Source organism: Eurosta solidaginis, chromosome 4 (genome assembly GCF_040869045.1).
Source record: "Eurosta solidaginis isolate ZX-2024a chromosome 4, ASM4086904v1, whole genome shotgun sequence".
Lineage (NCBI taxonomy): Eukaryota > Metazoa > Arthropoda > Insecta > Diptera > Tephritidae > Eurosta > Eurosta solidaginis.
Genome location: NC_090322.1, coordinates 163220699 through 163245749, shown reverse-complemented (window position 1 = coordinate 163245749; position 25051 = coordinate 163220699). Strand labels below are relative to the sequence as shown.

The window sequence follows — 25051 nt, the reverse complement described above, 5'->3', positions numbered from 1 at the left end:
ATTTTTAAAATCCAAACTCGAAGGCAAAACTCGCGAGGCCCTACCAACGCATATAGAATCAGTCAACCAAATTAAAGAAGCGCTATGTAGTGAAATTAGGCCAGACAACTCGAAAGTTGTCGCGGGAAAAATTGCAGCCTTAAGAGTAACCAATAACAATTTTTCAGAATTTTCAAAGCAGGTAGAAGAGCTTTCTGACTCGTTAGAGCGCTGTCTAATCATTGAAGGTATGACGAAGGCAAAAGCCCATGAGGTGTTAGCGTTTCGGTCACGTCCGATAAGATATAATTCCAGAGGCAACAGCAATTTCAGATACAACAACAATAGTAATTTTCGATTTAACAATAACGCAAATGAGCAACACAATAATACAAATTTCTGAAATAACAATTATAACAGAGGCAATAATCGCAATTACAATAGAGGCAATAGCAATTCCAACAATAACAATAATAATCGGTTCGGCAATAACAGAAATTCCAATAATCAGGGTTCAAATTCTAGAAATTCAGCCAATGTTCGTTCTTTAAATGCCGAAGCCCCTCAGGCGCCGCGAACACTGAGGGAGCAGGAGCAATTCGACTAAATACTTCTCAGTCAATATATTGTCTAAATTTAAATTTTTCCGATTTCGTCGAAGTCGCTTGTAGCGATTCACATAAAATATGTTCTTTTCTAATAGATTCACAGACAGACATTTCATTAATAAAAATTTCCAGTTTGGCAATCGATGTAGAAGTAGACGATAGTAACGTAATAAATATAACAGGCGTAACAACAGACACGGTAACGACACTAGGAACAGTTAATACAAGTATAATCGCATCAAATACATTTTTTCCTCTGACTCTTCACGTTGTCAATGACAACTTTAATATTCCTTCGGACGGTATAATAGGGAAATATTTTTTAAAAACGAACAAATGCATAATCAATTATGCTAATGACACAATTACATTCGGACAAGGGACATAAAGGGTAAATATTTCAATTTTGCATAGCACTTCAACAAATACTCTTGTAATTCCACCAAGATGCGAAGTTTTTCGTGTTTTTAGTTTGAAAAATTCGACAAGTCCGGTTTTTGTAGATTCTCAGGAACTCTGTAACGGTGTTTTCACAGCAAAATGTATCGTTGATACAAAAAACCCAATAATACAAGTTATCAACACCACCGACGAGGTCAAGTACGTAAAAGATTTCAATATTCAAACTGAAGACATTAAAAACTTCAATGTCTATCGCATAAATGATACACCTATTGATTCAAAACGTATAGAAGAGCTTAAATCAATTTTGGCAAAACAAATGCCTTCTTACGCTAAAAAGAAATTATTTGATTTATGTTTGAAATATTCTGATATTTTTGCATTAAAAACCGACTTAATGACGCTTAATAATTTCTACGAATAAAAACTTAGATTAACTGACAAAACCCCTGTCTATATTAAAAATTACCGTTTGCCATACACACAACGCGAAGAAATAAATAAACAAGTCGAAAACCCATTACAGAATGATTTAATCGAACCAAGTTTTTCAAATTATAACAGTCCCTTAATTTTGGTACCGAAAAAAGATCCAACAGGCAAAAAATCGTATCGCATGTGCGTAGATTTTAGAGCAGTCAATAAAAAGCTTATAGCCGACAAATTTCCACTAGCACGCGTTGATGACATACTCGACAATCTTGGCATAGCCAAATACTTTTCAACTTTAGACCTTTTTTCTAGTTTTCACCAAATACCCCTTCACACTAAATCCAGAGACGTAACTTCTTTCAGTACAGATCGAGGAGCTTTTCGTTGGAAAGTTTTACCTTTCGGGTTAAATATTGCACCAAACTCTTTTTCTCGTATGATGTCAATAGCATTTTCAGGCATTTCCCCAAATCAGGCTTTTATGTATATTGACGACGTTATCGTCATTGGTTGTAGTGAGACACACCACCTTAAAAATTTAGAAAAAGTTTTCGAAACCTGTAGAAAGTTTAATTTAAAGCTGAATCCGAACAAATGCAATTTCCTTCGTTCCGAAGTAACTTTTCTAAGCCATAAATGTACGTCAAAAGGTTTGCTGCCAGACGATTCAAAAATAGACGCTATTAAAAGGTATACTAAGCCAAAAGAATAAGATGCGGTTAGGCGATTTGTCGCATTTGCAAATTATTACAGGCGATTTATACCGAATTTTGCGTCACTGGCAGCGCCTTTAAATCGTTTAAATCGAAAAAAAGTTGAATTTGTTTGGGACGAAGCGTGCGAAAACGCTTTCAAAAAACTAAAACTAGCATTAATGTCTCCTCAACTACTACAATACCCTGACTTCACAAAAGAATTTATAATTACAGTAGATGCTTCTAAGAGTGGGTGTGGTGCTATATTAAGCCAAAAGCATGGTGATAACGATTTACCAATTTGTTTCGCGTCAAAATCTTTTAATAAAGCAGAACAGAAAAAAGCAATTATCGAATTAGAACTCCTAGCAATACATTTCGCTATAAAGCATTTTCGTCCATATGTTTACGGTACAAATTTCACAGTAAAATCCGATCATAGACCACTAGTTTATCTTTTTAACATGAAAGACCCTTCCTCTAAACTTTCTAGAATTCGATTAGAACTGTCAGAATATAAATTTACGATTGAATATATAAAAGGAAAATCTAACGTTGTGGCTGATGCTCTTTCACGCATTAGTATAGACGAAATAAAAGAATCTACAAATCATGTTTTAGCAGTTCAAACGCGATCGCAAACCAAACACAAGGAATTACAAAATAAAGACGATAATTTTACTGATACTTTTTGCGAAACGCCTAAAGTACAAGTTTATGACAAATTTTCATACAATTTTTCAAAAAAGATACCGCGAATAAAGTCGACTATACAATTTAATAAAAATAATGAGATCTCCAATATACAAATTTATGCGCATTTGAAACATAAAAAACTAAACTTACTTAATTTTGTGAATGCTAACGGAAAAACAAATTTAGATGAGTTATTTTCGAGGCTTGAAAAAGCAGCCGGCAGTTACAATATTAAGCAGTTAGAATGGCCAAAAAATTATATATTTTTCAAAGAATTTTCAATTACAAATTTTAAAATCAGCGGTAATAAAATTTTAAAATCATTACAAATAATATTAACAGACCCTGTAGAAACTGTAACAGAAACAGCAAAAACAAAAACTTATGACAATTTATCATGAGGACCCTTTGTTAGGCGGTCATTGCGGTATAAAACGATTATATTCCAAATTAAGAACAAAATACTATTGGAAAAATATGACAAGAGACATTGCGAAATTTGTCAAAAATTGCAATAAATGCCTTTTGAATAAAGTAAAACCAAAAACCAAGGAAAATCTTGTCTTGACTCCAACGCCCTGCAAACCCTTTGACATAGTAATTGTCGATACAATAGGCCCACTTCCGGAATCCAAATATGGTAACAAGTTCGCTGTTACTATGATTTGTGACTTTTCTAAATACCTGTACCAGATAAATCAGCAAAAACTATTGCTTGCGCTATTTTTGAAACCTTCATATTAACATATGGTACAATGAAAGCTATTAGATCCGATTTAGGAACGGAATATAAAAACGAATTATTCTCTGAATTGACAAAACTTTTAAAGATTGATCATGATTTCTCAACAGCCTACCATCACGAAACTGTTGGTACTGTTGAAAGAAATCATAGAGTCTTTAACGAATACTTGCGTGCATACCTAAACGAAACGTATTCAGATTGGGATACATATTTAAAATACTTTACATTTTTACACAATACTACAAGTAGTTCGGTTTTTGATAATAAATTTACTCCGTTTGAATTAATATTTGGCAGAAAAACTAAAATGCCACATGAATTGCAAAAAGAGCAAATTGATCCGATCTATAACGTAGAAAATTACGCAAAAGAGCTTAACTTTAGAATGCAAACATCGCATAAAATGGCAAAAAATTTGATTAATAAGCATAAGATTAGAAATAAAGATTTATACGATAAAACAGCTAAGCCTTTAGAAATTAAAATTAATGATAAAGTGTTAGTAGAAACAGAACCTAGGAATAAACATAAAAATATATATCAAGGTCCCGACATAGTAAAGAATATTGATGGGCCAAATGTAACTATTTGTGAGATAAGTAAAGAAAACGAAAAAATTGTACACAAAAATCGAGTACAAAAAATTAATTAATTTAATAGCCTATTACTAATCATCTTTAGATATAAATATATTTTAAAAATCCGCCAATGAAGGCTAAAAATGTAACAAATAAATATACATTTAATTAGGTAGATTTTACAATGAGAAGAAAAAAAAACCGGTTTACTTCAAACATTAAATTCAATTTTCAAACTAAATTTTATATATTTCACTTTACTCAAAATTTTCTTTTCATTTTAATCATCTTTTTAGAAGTTGCACTGCGATGAACGAATGAGTCCCGGGTTAGAGCACCCTAATACTAGCAAACTCCTTCGTTCATAACATTACAACATATTAAAGCCTAAAGAAGTATGTGGCAATATTAATTACTAATCTTACCAAATTCTTCTTTTCTAAAGGGGGATGATGTAGTGCCATAGTAAATTGCATTAAAATAAATTGTAGATGGTAATCCTCTTTAGAAATGTGCAAGATGCAACCATACATCGGATGCACTTGGCATCACTAAAATTGTTAGAGTCGAGCAACTCGGAGAGTTTCTGATTTATTTCGACGCCATCATTAATTTCGTTGCAAAGCAACGTAAGAAAAATATGCCAAGCCGCAGAGTTGCGAGTACGCGAAAATAAAACCCGCAATCAAAAGAGTTACATACGGAATATGTAACTAGAAAAGTTGTAAAACTAGAAAACTCAATTGTGCAGAAATAAACTTTTATTATAGAATTAAAAACTAAAGGTTCTAAGTGGAAACTAAAAACTAAGTTTAAACTTAAAAACTAAAAACTAAGTGCACCACTATAATTAACTAAATATGTAGAAAGAAATAAAGTGCTTAAATAAACTAACTATACTTAAAACTAACCAAATATTTAATTGTTCAATAAAGAAGGACTAAGAAGAATTTTAAAAAATTTGGAAAAGGCGTGTGCGCCTGGTTCAGTGCGAGTATGCGTGCCGAACAGTATTTTTCCGGATCCGAAACATGGATCCTCGATAAGATGCAACTAAACTACCAAATTGATTCAAGGGGTTGTGTAGCTCAACCCTTTCAAGGGGTTGCCAGCGCAATACACAGCTTCTCCAACCCAATTGTCAGCCTCACTTACCCGTGGCGAATCCTGTTTCTTTAACAGCCGAGGCTCTGGCTATCCCAAGTTCCTCATGGATCTAGGGGTGGGAGGGCGGTATGACCAAGGTTTAATGTGGTCATACGAAATTGTTCCCGAATCGTTCCCAAGCAGTTCCTGTCTTGGTCGATGCCATTTTCCTCGATGTTCTGGGCTCAGAAGCGGTAGTCCCCAGAGAGGTGATTTTGTCGCATTGTGCTGGCAAGCGATACACCCTATTCCAGGGCCACAACAGCAAAAGCGACATTGCATTATACCACCAAGGCGGACTAACCCCGTCAACTTTAATAGGCTAGCTTGGAAGTTTACGTACTAACCTTCCCGCAAAATCTGCTTTCCAGACTTGCTCCGGCTATAACGATCATAGAAAATCGTGGGAGGCGGCGGACTCGCATTCATTACTCTGTGCAATATATGACATCGGCAACAACAACAACTTACTGCTAAGTTTTAAATTGAAATTGTCAAGCGTTTAATTAAATACAGTTAAAATATTACTTTAAAATTGATGACTGCTTATGTTGTTTATATCGTGTATTACATCTGAGAATTAAGTGTCGGTATATTTGGTCTGTATAATTGTTTAATTTGTAGACTGATAAATAAATAAATAAAAACAGAAACCTTATCGCTACAACAACGCCAACAACCTGTGGTAGTCTCATCTGCATACTGCCAGTAGGGGTGAGATGTTGGCGGAGCGTTCTGCCGTTGCCTTGCTTTTCGTCATTGAATTCGCGTCGGCTCGCTTTAATTCCGCTGGAAGAATTTCGGAAATTAGGACAAATTTTAACATGGAGGGGATCACTTAATTCACAATACGTTCATCAATTGACAAATCTAGACGGACAACAGATACGCAGATACGCACATGAACTCAAACACAGAGTGAACACAATTACCATCAGCACCTCAGAGGTCTTCAACTTATAAATCTTCCTAATCCTCGAAAGGAATAGTATGCTTAAAAATCTTGGCAATGCGAGATTGGAATACGTGGAGCTTGTCTTAAATTTGTCTTGGTCACTTTCGTCATTCCTCAAAAATAGAACCTGCCGATCGTGGTACCGCTACAACAACAACAGTGAGAAACCAGCGCCTCAGCGGTTTAGGGTCTTAGGATATACCCGCGGTAGGTATGCCTGTCGTAAGAGGCGACTAAAACACCAAATTGGGGGTTTGTAGCGCAACCCTCTCAAGGGGTTGCCAGCGCAATATATAGCTTCTCCAAGAGATTGCAGAGGCCGCTCCTCCCAAGGACTTAGGAAGTTATCTCCGCAAGCATTATGAGGAAATAGGACACTTAAGAACTCAGCCGTATGAAGAAAAAACCACAAGCAGGTTCTAAGAGATATTGACCTAAAAGTAACGGAAGTCTATGATAGGAATTTCCCGGCGAACTCAGTGCTAAAGTCAAATACCCAAAACTCGCAGTAATGACAATTTCCGACTTTTTATCTTTATCCTACGCCCTTGAAGGACGACATCTTGTCTAGGGAAATATCGACGTGCGTAAGCTTACAATGTCCACAACATACTGACATAAAAAGGCCAAAATACAAGTTTGAGTAAGGTGTGCGGATGAGATGGCTGCACTAAAAACCTATAGACGAAGACAATATTTAAAAAATATTCGTTATTTATATAGCAGTTTTATATTCAAGATGCATGAATTTAGCAGATGACAAAGGGAGCTAAAGTTAATATTGGACTTATTTAGAGGGATCGGCTGGGATGTGAACACTCTTCCATGTACTTATAAAGGTGTGGTGTGATGGTAGCGTGCTCCGCGTTCCACACCGAAGATCCCGGTTCACGCCCCGAGCAAAGGAATATCAAATTTTAGAAACAGGTTTTTTCAATTAGAAGAAAATTTTTCTAAGCGGGGTCGCCGGGGTCGGCTATAGGGCCAAGGGCCAATCTAGGCAGGAAAGGGATGAGGGAAAATCCAGCCCAGGTATTCCAAAGGCCGGTACCTCTCGGGGAGGGGCCACCGACCGGGAGGCCCTTGGGGCGGCTGCCGCCCGTCTCGTAGCCACCAGCACGGCCGCCACTCGGCGTCAAGCGTCTGACGGTTTGGCTGCTGGGGGTCCAGGAGTGTGGGGGTGGCCGGCTCTAGGGTCAAGAGAGTCAAAATGCCCAGTCATCAGGACAAGCGCTGGGCTGCCCGGATCCTGCGTAGGAATGCCTCCTCGCCGATAAGGGAGGGGGAAGTTTCCGCGGAGGACTGGGCAAAGGCTCAGCGTGACCTTGCTTGGGCGAAGCAGATGTTGCCGGAGTTCAAGCTGGACTGGGTCGAGAGCGATGAAGCCTCGAAGCGCCAGCGGTCTATGGATGAATCCAACCCTACGGCGCCGAAAAGGACCAAGACGCAGGGAGGCTGGACTCGTTCTTTCGCCGAAATAGCCAAGGATCGGCAGATCATTGGTGTTATGGACGATAGCAGGAAGTGGAAGTGGATTGAGGCAGCGCTCGCTACTGTGGCCGTTAAGGTCAAAAAAGATAACCCTGGTCCGCCGCCTTCTTATACCGATGCGGGGTGGTTCCAGGGCAATATCAAACTAATTGCGTGTGACGACGCCAGGTCGGCGAAGCTTTACAAAGCCGACGTCTCGCTGATAGGGGAGGTGTATCCGGGCGCGCCTCAAGGTAGTGGAGGCGTGTGATATCCCCTCACGACCAAGGGCGAGAGCCTGGGTTCCAGTGACGCCAACGGACCCCGCTGATATCCTGGAGCTGCTCCAGAAGTACAACCCGGGTCTACCGACCAAAAACTGGAAGGTGGTTAACGTGGAGAAGACTGAACGGGCCACGATGCAGATAGTCCTGCTGCTCGACAGCGCAAGCGTCGAAGCGTTGAAAAGGCAGGATTTTAGGGTAAGCCACGGCTTGAAAAATATAAGCCTTAAGGTTTATAAGGCTGACGTTGAAGCCTTGGTAAACCTTGCGTCTCGTACGGAGGTGGCCCCGCCCCCAGTGAGGACGAGATGGAGGTAGAGGAGGGCGAAAAAGCTGGTGGCTACGCTTCGTCAGGCTCGCGCGGATGCTTGGCTCTCAGAGGGTTGTACTCTGAGGGTCAGCTTCTGGAGGATAGCGATTCGGACGCGACGCTCACGGAGGAGAGCGCAAACAGTGATTCGGGTCCTCCAAATAAACCTGCATCACTGCAAAGCAGCATCAGCTGCACTCCTACTGCACCTGTCTTCAGGTGCGGTAGACATCGTACTAGTCCAGGAGCCATGGATCGCTTGCAATAGGATCTGTGGCCTGCGGACACCAACGTATAAGCTTTATAGCGCTCAGGAAAAGGGTAAGCCTCGCACATGTATATTGGCTAAGTCTACTCTTAATGTTTTTCTTCTACCCAATTATAACGATGGGGATCTGACAGCGGTTAGCGTCGAGGTGCTAGGGAGGAACTTTAAACTTGCTTCCTTCTACCTAGCGCACGATCACCAAGGCTCATTACCTCCGGATAATTTCAGGGATTTCGTGAGAGCGGCAAATCCACGAAACGATTTCATCCTACTCGGAGGCGACGCCAATGCTCATCACGCCCAGTGGGGCAGCAGTGATACAAATGACCGAGGTTGACTATCTGTTAGGCACTAATCTAAGTATATGTAATAGGGGCAATGATCCCACTTTCATTACGAGGAACCGCGAAGAGGTCCTTGACATAACACTGGTCACAGACTCTTTCAGTGACCTGATCGTTTCATGGAGAGTTCTAAAGGAGCACTCCTTTTCTGACCATAGATATATACGTTTTTCTATATCACAGGCGCACGCAAGTCCAAAGTACATACAAAATATTAGACGAACGAAATGGGGATACTATAAGAAGATAATAGGTAAAACGCTATCTAAAGAGGTACGAGCCCCAGAAAGCGAGGAGCTAGACGTGTTTGTAAATAATTTCAGTCAAAAATGTAGAAATGCTTTAGATAGGGCTTGCCCGACTAAAAAGGTTTTGGAAACTCACAAACCACCATGGTGGTCGTCCGATCTTGATAAGCTTAGGAAGTCATGTAGGGCGGCCTTTAAAAAAGCAAAGCATGATGGACATGAATCCTCATGGGCTGCTTATAAAGCGAAAGTAAATATATATAAAAAGCAATCCGAAATGGAAAGCGATCCTCCTGGAGGGATTTCTGCGGCAGGATTGAATCCACATCCGCGGCCACCCGGTTAAGGAAGGTGATATCGAAATATCCAACTCAGCTAAGTTACGTCCAAAAGCCGGATGGGCACTGGACGGACTCCAGCGCTGAAACCATAAACTTGCTAATGGATAAGCACTTCCCAGCAAGTACGGGCGTGTCTTCAAGTATTGTCAGCGGAGGGTCACCTAATGATCAGCTGATAAGCGAAATCACAGATGATAAAAGGATAGATTGGGCTTTACAGACATTCAAGCCCTACAAATCGCTAGGGCCGGATGGAATTTTTCCGGCTCAGCTCCAGTATACTGGCGAACTTATAAGGCCCTGGATTAAAGGGATGTTTATAGGTTGTCTTAGGCTCAATTACGTCCCAGTATCGTGGAGGGAAGTCAACGTGGTCTTTATCCCCAAGGCAGGGAAACCCTCCCACTCTAAACCAACTGATTATAGGCCTATAAGCTTATCTTCTTTTCTGCTCAAAGCGCTCGAAAGACTCCTAGAGGACTACATCAGGAGGAGGATTGAGTCGTCGCTTCTTTCGCAAGCTCAGCATGCCTATACTAAGGGCAGATCAACTGACACGGCCTTGCACTCACTGGTATCCGTTATCGAAAGGTCACTAGACCTTAAAGAATACACATTGGTGGCATTTCTAGATATAGCGGGTGCCCTTAACAACGTTCTCCCAGAGGCCATCACCCCGGCGCTGACCGATCTGGGGGTGGACGCGTGCCTGGTGGAGTTTATATACAATCTGCTTAAGCGTATGCAGATTAAAACTGAGCTAGGTGGATGCGTGATCCGCAGACCGGTCGGCAGAGGCACTCCGCAGGGAGGGGTTCTCTCCGCTACTTTGGGTGGTTACCGTCAACCAACTACTACGCCTCATGGAATCAGGTCACCAAGTGATCGCGTATACAGATGACATCTGCGTCACCATGCGAGGGAAATTTCCGCAAACTCTTTGCAACCTAATGGAAGGGGCGCTATCCAAAATTTCGCACTGGGCCACAGCCACAGATTTGGAAGTCAACCCGAATACAACCGAGCTTGTCCTCTTCACGAGGAGGTACAAAGTACCAAATCTAACACCGCCAAGAATTGGGGGTACGTTTTTAGCGTTTAGCGATCAACTGGAAGGTGGTTAACGTGGAGAAGACTGAACGGGCCACGATGCAGATAGTCCTGCTGCTCAACAGCGCAAGCGCCGAAGCGTTGAAAAGGCAGGATTTCAGGGTAAGCCACGGCTTGAAAAATATAAGCCTTAAGGTTTATAAGGCTGACGTTGAAGCCTTGGTAAACCTTGCGTCTCGTACGGAGGTGGCTCCCCCCCCCCTCCCAGTGAGGACGAGATGGAGGTAGAGGAGGGCGAAAAAGCTGGTGGCTACGCTTCGTCAGGCTCGCGCGGATGCTTGGCTCTCAGAGGGTTGTACTCTGAGGGTCAGCTTTTGGAGGATAGCGATTCGGACGCGACGCTCACGGAGGAGAGCGCAAACAGTGATTCGGGTCCTCCAAATAACCCTGCATCACTGCAAAGCAGCATCAGCTGCACTCCTACTGCACCCGTCTTCAGGTGCGGTAGACATCGTACTAGTCCAGGAGCCATGGATCGCTTGCAATAGGATCTGTGGCCTGCGGACACCAACGTATAAGCTTTATAGCGCTCAGGAAAAGTGTAAGCCTCGCACATGTATATTGGCCAAGTCTACTCTTAATGTTTTTCTCCTACCCAATTATAACGATGGGGATCTGACAGCGGTTAACGTCGAGGTGCTAGGGAGGAACTTTAAACTTGCTTCCTTCTACCTAGCGCACGATCACCAAGGCTCATTACCACCGGATAATTTAAGGGATTTCGTGAGAGCGGCAAATCCACGAAACGATTTCATCCTACTCGGAGGCGACGCCAATGCTCATCACGCCCAGTGGGGCAGCAGTGATACAAATGACTGAGGTTGACTATCTGTTAGGCACTAATCTAAGTATATGTAATAGGGGCAATGATCCCACTTTCATTACGAGGAACCGCGAAGAGGTCCTTGACATAACACTGGTCACAGACTCTTTCAGTGACCTGATCGTTTCATGGAGAGTTCTAAAGGAGCACTCCTTTTCTGACCATAGATATATAAGTTTTTCTATATCACAGGCGCACGCAAGTCCAAAGTACATACAAAATATTAGACGAACGAAATGGGGATACTATAAGAAGATAATAGGTAAAACGCTATCTAAAGAGGTACGAGCCCCAGAAAGCGAGGAGCTAGACGTGTTTGTAAATAATTTCAGTCAAAAATGTAGAAATGCTTTAGATAGGGCTTGCCCGACTAAAAAGGTTTTGGAAACTCACAAACCACCATGGTGGTCGTCCGATCTTGATAAGCTTAGGAAGTCATGTAGGGCGGCCTTTAAACAAGCAAAGCATGATGGACATGAATCCTCATGGGCTGCTTATAAAGCGAAAATAAATATATATAAAAAAGCAATCCGAAATGGAAAGCGATCCTCCTGGAGGGATTTCTGCGGCAGGATTGAATCCACATCCGCGGCCTCCCGGTTAAGGAAGGTGCTATCGAAATATCCAACTCAGCTAAGTTACGTCCAAAAGCCGGATGGGCACTGGACGGACTCCAGCGCTGAAACCATAAACTTGCTAATGGATACGCACTTCCCAGCAAGTACGGGCGTGTCTTCAAGTATTGTCAGCGGAGGGTCACCTAATGATCAGCTGATAAGCGAAATCACAGATGATAAAAGGATAGTAGCTAAGCGTGGGGCAGTTAAGGGCGAGCAGTTTAATGTGAGTTATAAGGGAGTAATTTGATGTGCTTGTAGGCGTATGAGTCGTGGCACAGTGGATGACGTACCCGACTCAAACGTTTGGTGTTGCGGGTTCAAAGCCCACTGCAACCAAGCATTTTTTAAATTTATTATTTTATAAATTATTAGTTTAATGGACTGTATTTTATGTTCATTTAGTTTATGGTGTATTTAAAACAGGGGACGATGCAAAGCATCGGTACACCTTTATTTATTTATAATATCTTTATTTTAATGTATTCAATTTATTAAGTTTGGTAATTTTAATTTTATTTATGGTGTATTTAAAACACGGGACGATGCAAAGCAACAGTACACCTTTATTTATTTAATTTGGGGCGAGCATAGGGAACTCTGAGGTTTCGCTCTAATGAGCCACCTCATCTTCTATTTGAAGACCCCTTTAAAAATGTGATATGGAGGCGAGCAGGGGGCTCTGAGGTATTGGCACCCCATTTTCTAGTAGAAAAACCTCTATTTATTTAATTTGGGGCGAGCATTGGGAACTCTGAGCTTTCGCTCTAATGAGCCACCTCATCTTCTATTTGAAGACCCCTTTAAAAAGGTGATGTGGAGGCGAGCACTGGGCTCTGAGGTATTGGCACCCCATCTTATACTCGAAGAACCTCCATTTTAAATTAAAAACTAAAACTATGTCTTTAGAATATTTCATAAGCCGGATGAGAGTTTCAGTGCTTATGAAACAAACGAAAGAAAAACTCATAGTTTAAGTCGCTTAAACATGCTCCCCCCCTAGACGGCTAAGTCGTCTAGTTGTAATTCCATAGGAGCCGGTCATCCGGCTCGAAGGACCATAGCTAAGCGTGGGGCAGTTATGGGAGTAATTTGATGTGCTTGTAGGCGTATGAGTCGTGGCACAGTGGATGACGTACCCGACTCAAACGTTTGGGGTTGCGGGTTCAAAGCCCACTGCAACCAAGCATTTTTTAAATTTATTATTTTATAAATTATTAGTTTAATGGACTGTATTTTATGTTCATTTAGTTAATGGTGTATTTAAAACACGGGACGATGCAAAGCATCGGTACACCTTTATTTATTTATAATATCTTTATTTTAATGTATTCAATTTATTAAGTTTGGTAATTTTAATTTTATTTATGGTGTATTTAAAACACGGGACGATGCAAAGCAACAGTACACCCTTATTTATTTAATTTTGGGCGAGCATAGGGAACTCTGAGGTTTCGCTCTAACCCTGCAAAAATTGTTGGACCATGTGGTCCACTGGAGTACTTACCATTCTACTCCACTGTAATGCAGCGATGGACCAACTCATGTTTCTACACGAACCTGTTGTAAGCCGATCATTGCTCGTTTTTAACGATTGTAATCACTACACGATGTTTATTGGACTGTGGGTACTCCATGGATTACTCTGATGTAATGCGGAGCTGGAGTATATGGTCCGGTCCTAGGACATCGCAATGTTAATTGGACCATATTTTTTGTATGAATTGTGGTTAATTTTGGAGCACTCGCTTGGTCCATAGCGAGTACTCCATACATGCATGCATGGAGTACTTGCGATTTTTGCAGGGAATGAGCCACCTCATCTTCTATTTGAAGACCCCTTTAAAAATGTGATATGGAGGCGAGCACTGGGCTCTGAGGTATTGGCACCCCATCTTCTACTCGAAGAACTTCAATTTTAAATTAAAAACTAAAACTATGTCTTTAGAATGTTTCATAAGCCGGATGAGAATTTCAGCGCTTATGAAACAAACGAAAGAAAAAACTCATAGTTTAAGTCGCTTAAACAGATAGATTGGGCTTTACAGACCTTCCAGCCCTATAAATCGCTGGGGCCGGATGGAATTTTTCCGGCTCAGCTTCAGTATACTGCCGAATTTATAAGGCTCTGGATTAAAGGGATGTTTATAGGTTGTCTTAGGCTCAATTACGTCCCAGTATCGTGGAGGGAAGTTGTTGTTGTTGTTGTTGTAGCAATGCTCGCCCCACCTAATAGCCGCGACCGATCACAAATTGTCATCAATATCCTCTAACGGGAGTCCAAGGAAACTTGCCGTTTCAACAGGGGTGGACCATAAGGAAAGGGGTGTTAGAGGCGTTGGTTCCACATTACAATTAAAGAGATGGTTGGTGTCATGTGGGGACACATTGCAAGCAGGGCATACATTTTGTATGTCGGGGTTGATTCTGGATAGGTAACAGTTTAACCTGTTACAGTATCCAGAACGAAGTTGAGCAAGAGTGACACGCGTTTCCCTGGGGAGTATGCGTTCCTCTTCTGCGAGTTCTGGATATTTTTCTTCAAGTACTGGATTCACCGGGCAATTCCCGACATAAAGGTCCGACGCCTGTCTATGGAGTTCACCAAGGACCTGCTTGTGTTTTTCCGCTTCATACGGCTGGGTTCTCAGGTGCCGTATTTCCTCAAAATGCTTACGGAGATGACTCCTTAGGCCCCTAGGCGGTGCTGGTTCGTCAATCAGATGTCTGTTGGGATGCCCAGGTTTCTGGGTATTCAACAGAAACTGTTTGGTCAGCATCTCATTTCTCTCCCTGATGGGGAGTATTCTCGCCTCATTTTGCAGATGGTGTTCTGGGGACATAAGAAGACAGCCCGTGGCGATTCTGCGAGCAGTATTTTGGCAGGCCTGTAGTTTATTCCAGTGGGTGGTTTTTAGGCTTGGCGACCATATGGGTGACGCGTAGCACGTAATCGGCTGGCTAATTGCTTTGTATGTGGTCAAGAGCGTTTCTTTATCTTTTCCCCAGGTACTGCCATCAAGGGATTTGAGGATTTTATTACGGCTCTGAATTCTTGGAACAATTGCGGTTGCGTGCGCACCAAAATGTAGATCCTGATCAAACGTCACACCCAAGATTTTGGGATGTAGGACAGTCGGTAGCGTAGTGCCATCGACGTGGATGTTCAATATGGTCGACATTTGGGGCGTCCATGTTGTAAATAAGGTCGCGGAAGATTTAGTCGGTGACAATGCCAGGTTTCGCGAGGCGAAAAAACTGGAGAGATCAGGGAGATAGCCGTTTATTTTATTGCATAGATCATCGATCTTTGGGCCTGGGCCTGTGGCCATTATTGTGCAGTCATCGGCGTAGGAAACGATTGTGATTCCTTCCGGTGGTGAAGGTAGCTTAGATATGTAGAAATTAAACAAAAGCGGGGATAGGACACCACCCTGTGGCACCCCTTGTTTAATTCTTTGTTTTGATGTTTCGTTTCTGAATTGCACCGATGCCTGCCGACCACCCAGATAATTTGCGGTCCACCTTTTAAGACATGGGGGAAGGGTAGACCCTTCCAGGTCTTGCAGTAACGAGCCGTGGTTGACCGTATCAAAAGCTTTTGATAGGTCTAACGCTACGAGTACTGTTCTATGGTGGGGATATTGATTCAAACCGCAATTTATCTGGGTGCTAATGACATTTAGCGCGGAGGTAGTGCTATGGAGTTTTCTGAAGCCATGCTGATGAGGGGCTAGCTGCAAATGTGCTTGGAAATAAGGGAGCAAAATGGCTTCAAGCGTCTTTGCCACTGGCGATAGGAGAGATATCGGACGATATGACTCACCTACGTTAGCTGGTTTCCCAGGCTTTAGTAGCGGGACCACCTTGGCCATTTTCCATTTCTCGGGTATGACAAAGGTGGAAAGAGACAGGTTGAAGACATGCGCTAAATATTTGAAACCCTCTTTCCCTAGGTTTTTAAGCATCGGCATGGCTATGCCGTCTGGGCACACTGCTTTGGATGGTTTAGCGCGACCAATGGCGTCCTCAACCTCTCTAGCGGTGATGGTAATTGGTGACGCGCTGAGTTTGTGTTTATGTGCGTGTCTATTTAGCTCTCCGTCTATCTTTGTCGACCGTAGGATGCATTATATATTGTCGGCAGAAAGCGCTCGCGCATTTTTTCGCATCCGACAGCACCTTATCACCAAAGGCGATGGAAACTTTGTCTTTGTGCTTAGTCGGATTCGATAGGGACTTTACGGTGGACCAAAGTTTACCTACACCGGTAGAGAGGTTACAACCTCTTAGGTGCTCTTCCCATTTCGCCCGCTTGTGTTCGTCCACAAGCAATCTGATGCGTTGGTTTATATCCCTTATTTGGGGGTCGCCTGGATCAAGCTGTCTTATAAGGTCGCGTTCCCTCGCTAAGCTCGCGGCCTCCGCCGGGAAGTGGGGCCGGATTTCGGGAATTCTCCCGGCGGGAATGAAATGTGCCGAGGCGGATTCAATGACCTTACGGAAGGCACGCTCCCCTTGGCGGGCATCAGTCGGGATAGGGAGGGCAGCAAAGCTGCTGTCTGTTGCAGATTTATATTCTTCCCACTTTCCTTTTTTGAAGTTTATGAAAGTGCGTTTTTCGGTGACGATGAAGTCGGCGGTACGCTCGAACGAAATAAGTATGGGCAGGTGGTCGGATGCCAATGTTACCATCGGCTGCCAGTTGACGCAGTTTACGAGTTCTGCGCACACGATTGAGATATCTGGCGAGCTATGACAGCTTCCTACCATACGTGTGGGGGCGTCTCCGTTTATTGTGCAGAACGTCGTTTCGTCTATTTGATCCGCCAACATCTCACCCCTACTGTCCGCCCGCAAGTTTGAATGCCATAGGTCGTGATGGGCATTGAAATCGCCTAAGATAATGCGATTGTTGTAAGGCCTCGATATTAGGGCGGTATCCACTGGGGCAACAGGTGACAGGAGGGATGTAGATGTTGATGATTTCTAGATTTGCATCGCCTGACCGGACAGATAGGCCTTGACGTTCTAAGACATTGTCACTGCGGTCGATGCCAGGATCAAATATATGATATTGCACAGAGTGGTGTATAATAAACGCGAGGCCGCCTCCATTTCCGCTCTCGCGGTCTTTCCTGTGGACATTATAACCAGAGCATGTCTGCAATGCAGATCTTGCTGTGAGTTTAGTCTCTTGAATCGCAGCAATGCGGATGTTGTGCCGCTTCATGAAATCGACTATCTCCGTAATCTTTCCAGTTAGTCCATTACAGTTGAACTGCAGAATTCTGAAGTGCATGAGGGGTGACGCCGCCACTCTAGGGGTAAGTGAGGGGTGACTACGCCTAGGTTGTGGAAGGCCAGGACGCAATTGCTGTTGTGGCCTTGGGACTGGGCGCCCTTGGGCAAGCATTGGGGTACCCGGATGATTTGGATTTGCGACCTGGCAACATGGCGCGATGAAACCCGTCGAGGGGTTGCCGTCGCGGATACCAGAACATCTAGGAAAGTGGCACCACCCAAGGCAGGAGCTGCATTGAGCGGATGTCGCAAACCTATATATTCTGTGCTGGCAGACGGTGCAAACGGAGGCAGGGACTAAGAGTCTGTTTCCCTGACCTGCACGATTGCTGCCAGAAAAGAGGGGGGGGGGGGGGGGGGGGGGGGGAGAGAAGAAGACGGGGGCAGGGGCTGATGCTCAGCATTGCTACCAGCTCTACTACGAAGGTAGTAGTTATGAGTGGTATCAGCTGTTTGAGTTGTTGGCGCCGTGGGGCGCGAGCAGCAGCGGGTACTTGTTGTGGCTTGCTGAGCAGCGAAGCTGCTGGAAGGTAGTGGGGATACGCTTAGGCGTAGACTACGGGACGCCCTTGGGCGTGAGCAGCAAGGAGCCACAAAAGATTTATAAAAGTTACGTGGACGTCGGGTTTTGGGATCAAGCCCAGAACAACCTGTCCGATGCAACCATCCCTTGCACGAGACACACTGAACAGAGTATGACCGTCCTAAAAAGATTCTTTTCTGGCAAATGCAGCAAAACCATTTCTCAGGACCAGGGTCAGGAGACGGACCCGGATTGGGTTCGATACCTTCCCGGAGTAAGAGAATATGTAGCAGTCCTGCTGCAAGGAGCTGCTGGGAGGACGACAATTTGTGGGAGGGACGAAACAAATTAAATGGGGTCACACTGAAATGACAGTCTTTGGTCGGGAAAAATCCCGAGTTGCTCCGGTACATAGAACCGACTGCCTTGGGAAGCGGAGGGAAGTCAACGTGGCCTTTATCCCCAAGGCAGGGAAACCCTCCCACTCTAAACCAAATGATTATAGGCCTATAAGCTTATCTTCTTTTCTGCTTAAAGCGCTCGAAAGACTCCTAGAGGACTACATCAGGAGGAGGATTGAGCCGTCGCTTCTTTCGTAGGGGCAGATCAACTGACACGGCCTTGCACTCACTGGTATCCGTTATCGAAAGGTCACTAGACCTCAAAGAATACACATTGGTGGCATTTCTAGATATAGCAGGTGCCTTCAACAACGTTCTCCCGGAGGCCATCACCCCGGCGCTGACCGATCTGGGTGATGCGTGCCTGGTGGACGTGTGCCTGGTGGAGTTTATATACAATCTGCTTAAGCGTAGGCAGATTAAAACTGAGCTAGGTGGATGCGTGATCCGCAGAGCGGTCGGCAGAGGCACTCCGCAGGGAGGGGTTCTCTCTCCGCTACTTTGGGTGGTTACCGTCAACCAACTACTACGCCTCATGGAATCAGAATGTCACCAAGTGATCGCGTATGCAGATGACATCTGCGTCACCATGCTGGGGAAATGTCCGCAAACTCTTTGCAACCTAATGGAAGGGGCACTATCCAAAATTTCGCACTGGACCACAGCCACAGGTTTGGAAGTCAACCCGGCTAAAACCGAGCTTGTCCTCTTCACGAGGTGGTACAAAGTACCAAATCTATTAACACCGCCAAGAATTGGGGGCACGTTTTTAGCGTTTAGCGATCAAGTCAAGTATTTAGGAGTAATTCTGGATAGGAAGCTATTATGGAGTGACCATATAGTGGAGCGATGCAAGAAGGCAGCAGCAGCGCTGTTCACCTGCAAGAGGGCAATTGGCACCTCCTGGGGATTCTCCCCCAAGGTGACATACTGGATTTATACAGCCATTGTGCGCCCGATTCTTCTATATGGTGCCTTGGTCTGGTGGCCTGCACAAGCTAAAACTACCTATCTTACAACGCTTCAAAAGGTGCAACGGAGTTCGGAGCTCTGCATCACCGGGGCTCCCGGCTCCACTCCATCTGAAGCACTAAACACAATGCTATACCTTCCACCTCTTGACCTGGTGGCGAAGGAAATAGCGGTCATCGCCGCTCTACACATAAGGGAAACAGGTCTCTGGTCAAATGGATCTAGTGGACACGCAACAATCCTGGGCACGAACGCCCCAGTCCCAATACCGGTGCGCACTGACTACTGCACGCCAAATAACGTCTTCGTTAAATACTATAGTATATATATACCGTCGTGACAGGACTGGAATACCAGACATTATACGGTACCGGGTGCACTCAACATATTCACGGATAGTTCTAAGCTTGACGGGAGGGTGGGAGCAGGCCTCTTTTCGCCGGATCTGGGTCTAGCGGTCTCTTTTTGCCTACCAGATCACTGTAGTGTTTACAAAGCGGAAATGCTGGCAATACTGTGAACCATCTAGGGTCTATGCCTAAGGATGTTAAACGGGTGTTTATTTTCTCAGACAGCCAGGCCGCATTAAAGGCCCTGGACTCATCCGTTGACAACGCAAAGTCGGTCACTGAATGCCGCAGATCTCTTAACGAGATGGCTCAGCACTTCAGTATCAGCCTTATATGGGTACCTGGGCACAGGGATATTGAAGGCAATTGCAGAGCAGACGAGCTGGCCAGAAGAGGCACCACCGACCATATCCTTCCGGGAAATGATTCTTTCTTTATTTCTTTATTACTTTATTTCACTTAGTCAATGGACTTAAATCCTTACAGACTATTATACAAACTAAAGTTAAGAGATAGTTATTTGAAAAATAATACATAGTACGTAGAAAGCAGATTTTAACATATTTAGCAGTTTCGCTTTTGGAGCAGAAAAGTCTAGATTTACAACAGTACTGATAGAGTTAAACTCACGGAGAGCACGAGCAATTGGAGCATTACTGGAATAGTGGGTTTTAAAATTGTCACAATAAAATGTATAAAAACTGCGAAGACACCTCCGAGGAATATTAAATCGAATCCTATCCAATAAATATGGACAGTCAACGGACCCTTTAATAATATCATACGTAAATGACAAGCAGAGTAATGATCTGCGATTATCAAAAGACTTAAGGCTTAAAAGCATAAGTCGCGCAGAGTAGGCGGGTATAGGGATACCCATGGCCACTTTCAGGCTTCAGGTCCACGAGGTGGTTAGACCTGCTTTAGGCAGGGTAGGGGTCCTCTTTGAGACCGTATAGGGTATTACAATGGGCCCACTAGTGGCCTAAGTAGTGAGCTATTACCATAGTGTCCAGCTCAGCCCTTGCAACCTGACCTAACCTACAGTACCCAGATCGAAGTTGGGCTAGAGTGACTCGTGCTTCCCTGGGGAGTATGCGTTCCTCTTCCGCAAGATTTGGGTACTGTTCTTTGAGAACTGGATTCACCGAGCATTTCCTGGCATAAAGGTCCCGACGCCTATTTGCGGAGTTCACTGAGGACCTCATGTGTTTTTTTGCTTCATACGGCTGAATTCGCAGGTGCCGTATTTCCTCATAATACTTACAGAGATGACTCATTAAGCCCCTATGCGGTGTTGGCTCATCAATCAGATGTCTGTTCGGATGATCAGGTTCCTGGGTATTCAACAGGAACTGTTTGGTTAGCATCTCATTTTTCTCCCTAATGGGGAGTATTCTCGCCTCATTATGTAGATGGTGTTCTGGGAACGTAAGGCGACAGCCCGTGGCGGTTCTGAGAGCAGTATTTTGGCAGGCCTGTAGCTTCTTCCAGTGAGTAGTTTTTAGGCTTGGCGACCATACAGGGGACGCGTAGCATGCAATCGGCTGGCCAATTGCTTTGTATGTGGTAATGGGCGTTTCTTTGTCTTTTCCCCAAGTACTGCCAGCAAGGGATTTGAGGATTTTATTACGGCTATGGATTTGCGGTACAATTGCGGCTGCATACTCACCAAAATGTAGATCCTGATCAAACGTCACACCCAAGATTTTGGGGTTTAGGACAATCGGTAGCATAGTGCCATCCGTGGATGTTCAAAATGGTCAACATTTGGGACGTCCATGTTGTAAACAAGGGCGCGGAGGATTTAGTCGGTGATAATGCAGTGTTTCGCAAATCGAAAAAACTGGAGAGATCAGGGAGGTAGCCGTTTATTCTGTTGCAAAGCTCATCGATCTGTGGACATGGGCCTGTGGCCATTGTTGTGCAGTCATCGGCGCAGGAAACGATAGTAACTCCTTCTGGTGGCGAAGGTAGCTTAGATATGTAAAATGCACCGATGCTTGCCGACCACCCAGATAATTTGCGGTCCACCTTTTAAGTCATGGGGGAAGGGTAGACCCTGACATGAAAAGCTCTCAGTGAAAATTCATCTGCCTTGCAGGTACCGTTCGGAGTCGGCATAAAACAACTAGGTCCCGTCCCGCCAATTTGTAGAAAAAATTAAAAAAAGGAGCACGACGCAAATTGGAAGAGAAGCTCTGCCTTAAATCTCTTCGGAGGTTATCACGCCTCTCATTATTTATACCCTAACTTGTAAAACAGTAAATTAAAGCATCCAAAATCAAATTTCGTTGATGTAACGATAAAGAGAACCCCGAAGGTTTTGGGAGACCCCAGCGGTTTAGGGGGCTTAGAATATACCAGCGGTAGGTATGTCTGTCGTAAGAGGCGACTAAAATACCATCTTGATTCAAGGTGTTGTTTAGCGCAACCCTCTCCAGGGGTTGCCAGCGCAATATATAACTTATCCACACGATTGTCAACCTCACATACCCGCGGCGCATCCTGTTTCATTAACAGCCGACGATATGGCGACGCCGAACTCGTCATGAATTCCCCATCGCGGGAAGTGTTGATGTTTATGGTCCTTTGGCGGATATAGGCACGGTACACTCCAGAAACAAGCATCAATCATATCGGGAAGGATTTAATATGACCACATTAAACTTTCTAAGCCACCCCGCCCCACCTTCTAATTCCATGTACAACTTGGGTCGCCAAAGCACCGGCTGCTAAAGAAACCGGATTTGACATGGGTAAGGGATGTTTACTATTGGGTTGGATAAGATATAAATTGCGCTGGGGACCCTTGAAAGGGTTACGCGACACAACCCCTTGAATCATTTAGATATTTTAGTCGCCTCTTACGGCAGCCATACCTGCAACGGGTATATTTTAAGCCGCTAACCCGCTAAGAACCCTCCAACCACAGCTCGTTTTCGTTCACATGCGATACTATCACGAATCCATGTACAAGCATTAAGCAAAGTAAAATATATAAATAAATATATACATACATTTAGATGCAATAGGGGTGTGGGTGGAGGATAAGTAAAGTGTTACTATTCCGAAATCTGCTAATATTAACAAATATTACCGAATCTAGTGGTGCCGTGAATTCATCTTGCAAATCAGAGTTAATTAACATTTCTTTATATACGTGTCGTAACTTAGTCTTGAGTATAAGAAATATAAATAAATATATGTAAGTATGAAGAATGTTAAAATAATAATTACCGCATATAAGGAAATATGTAGCAAAGGCTACGAAATTAAGCGCTGCTGACAACGTCAAAGGCGTTTAACGATGAAGAGGTGCAACAGCAATAACAGCAACAGAAGTAGCAGAACTTATATCAAAGTGTATATATGTATGTATTATCTAAGCATATTCTGCCACCATCATGTATAGTTTAGAAATTCCCGGAGTCAAATGTCCATCATTGATGCCTACATATGTATGTACATACGTAAATATATGCAACAATGCCGATAATTTCAACGAAAGTTTGCAAATTCCATTATCAATATATGAAGAATAAAGTTTTCACGAAGAATTGCAGCAATTTGCAGTAAATATCTGTATATAAACAAAATTAAATCTTATAAATCTTAATCGACTTGAATATTCAGACAATTTTTTCTTCTTCCCCTTTAGGTATTTTACACACCAAAGAAGTTGGAAAAGAACGAAAGCACATACAAGACAATCGGAATTGGTGAAGAGGAGGCACTGGCAGTAGATAATCAAAAACAAGGTAGAAGGAAAACTTAATGCAAAGCACACGAATGAAGAAATCAAAGCCACACGAATGGCCGGAGAATGACATGCAACGGAAAAATGCCAGCAAATTTTTTTCTCCGACTGGTTAACCCAAATTAATCCTACAGAAATCAATTAATAATATTCATATCTCGGTAGTATCTATAGGAATAATCCGCACATTGACAAATGTTGACACGGGGCGCATATATATGTATGTGTCAAGTGCACGTTAACATACAGGCGTTGCAAAACTTTATACCAAAATCAAATAAAATATTTCTACATACAGAATGTTAAAAAATATAAAAATAAATATGATATTTACCCATCATTCACACGTTGCGGTTTTCTAGCATGCATTACCATCAATGCAAAGTTTTCGCCCAATTTTTCCTTTACTCTTCGTAATGCAGTACCAAGAATTTGAGCTAATCTCGTCGCTTAGAAATTAACAATTGGACAATGCCGGTCAATATTGGTTAGTTTTTAATAACAAATTTCATCCAAATTAACTTAGTAAATTCATTTCAAGTCAACCTTTGCGCTTTTTGTTCTTTGCTCGTATTTTATTCTGAAAAAAAATTTTTTCTGGGAGGGACGTTGTCGTCGTTGCCGAAACTTCGTCGTCGACAGAAAAGCGAAATTTTTTCAGTACGTCAATGTTGGAACGTGCCAACAGCAGCCCTTGCTTTCGTTCAACGTGCTCAAATACTTTCCAATATTTGATAAGCTTTTCACCTCAAATATGTTGGCACGATTTGCATTCATACATTTCTTTTTTTATAAATAATTTTCTACAAATTATTGTGCCTGTTTTTTATTACAAGCTGGAAATTTATTTTATTTCATCTTCCTTTTACTTTTCCTCTTGATGTGACACTTGATTTTTCTCATCGCTCTTGTATGTGTTATCCGTTCCTTTATCTTACACCACTTTCGTTAACGTCTTGAGTCATCTCTTTTTAACTAACTGGATTTCGTTAAATGTATGAGCGAGCAGACTGGTTGTTGGTAGTGTGGTGAAAAATGAAAAACACCGCCATTTTTATCATGCACGGTTGCTTCGGTGGAACTAAGTGTTGGTTAGCGCGTCAATATTGTAGATTTCCAAAATATTTTACTATATGTGCGCCATGATACAAAAAATGGAGGTAGTTCCATTTATTGTGACGGCAAAAAGGATAAATATATTTATATATATATATATATTATAAATATATTTATCCTCTTTGGTGACGTTAGCCACTTGACTTTTGTGGGGACGATGACAATTTCACAAAAAACAAGCTACCAGATTAAAAAATGTTAAGAATTTGTCTAATTCTGATGGATTTCATATAACCGAATATGACTAAATTAAACAAGGGGTGCCACAGGGTGGTGTCCTATCCCTGCTTTTGTTTAATTTCTACATATCTAAGCTACCTTCACCACCGGAAGGAGTCACAATCGTTTCCTACGCCGATGACTGCACAATAATGGCCACAGGCCCAGGCCCAAAGATCGATGAGCTATGCAATAAAATAAACGGCTATCTCCCTGATCTCTCCTGTTTTTTCGCCTCGCGAAACCTGGCATTGTCACCGACTAAATCTTCCGCGACCTTATTTACAACATGGACGACCCAAATGTCGACCATATTGAACATCCACGTCGATGGCACTACGCTACCGACTGTCCT

The 25051-nt window shown here is 43.1% G+C and overlaps 1 protein-coding gene across 2 annotated transcripts in view; it reads right to left on the bottom strand.

Annotated features, from left to right (window-relative positions):
* The window catches only part of wcy (WW domain-containing adapter protein with coiled-coil wacky), an 81073-nt gene extending 56802 nt beyond the window's left edge, over window positions 1–24271 (bottom strand). Inside the window, exon 1 of one of the 2 annotated variants that reach the window (XM_067783608.1) lies at window positions 23696–24271. In XM_067783608.1, coding sequence (XP_067639709.1) covers window positions 23696–23736 — 41 coding nt within the window. In that variant the 5' untranslated portion in view covers window positions 23737–24271. Of the gene's footprint in view, window positions 1–22841; window positions 23256–23695 lie in introns of those variants that run through there. The other variant, XM_067783609.1, reaches the window with a different exon arrangement.
* Window positions 24272–25051: the final 780 nt, after the last annotated feature.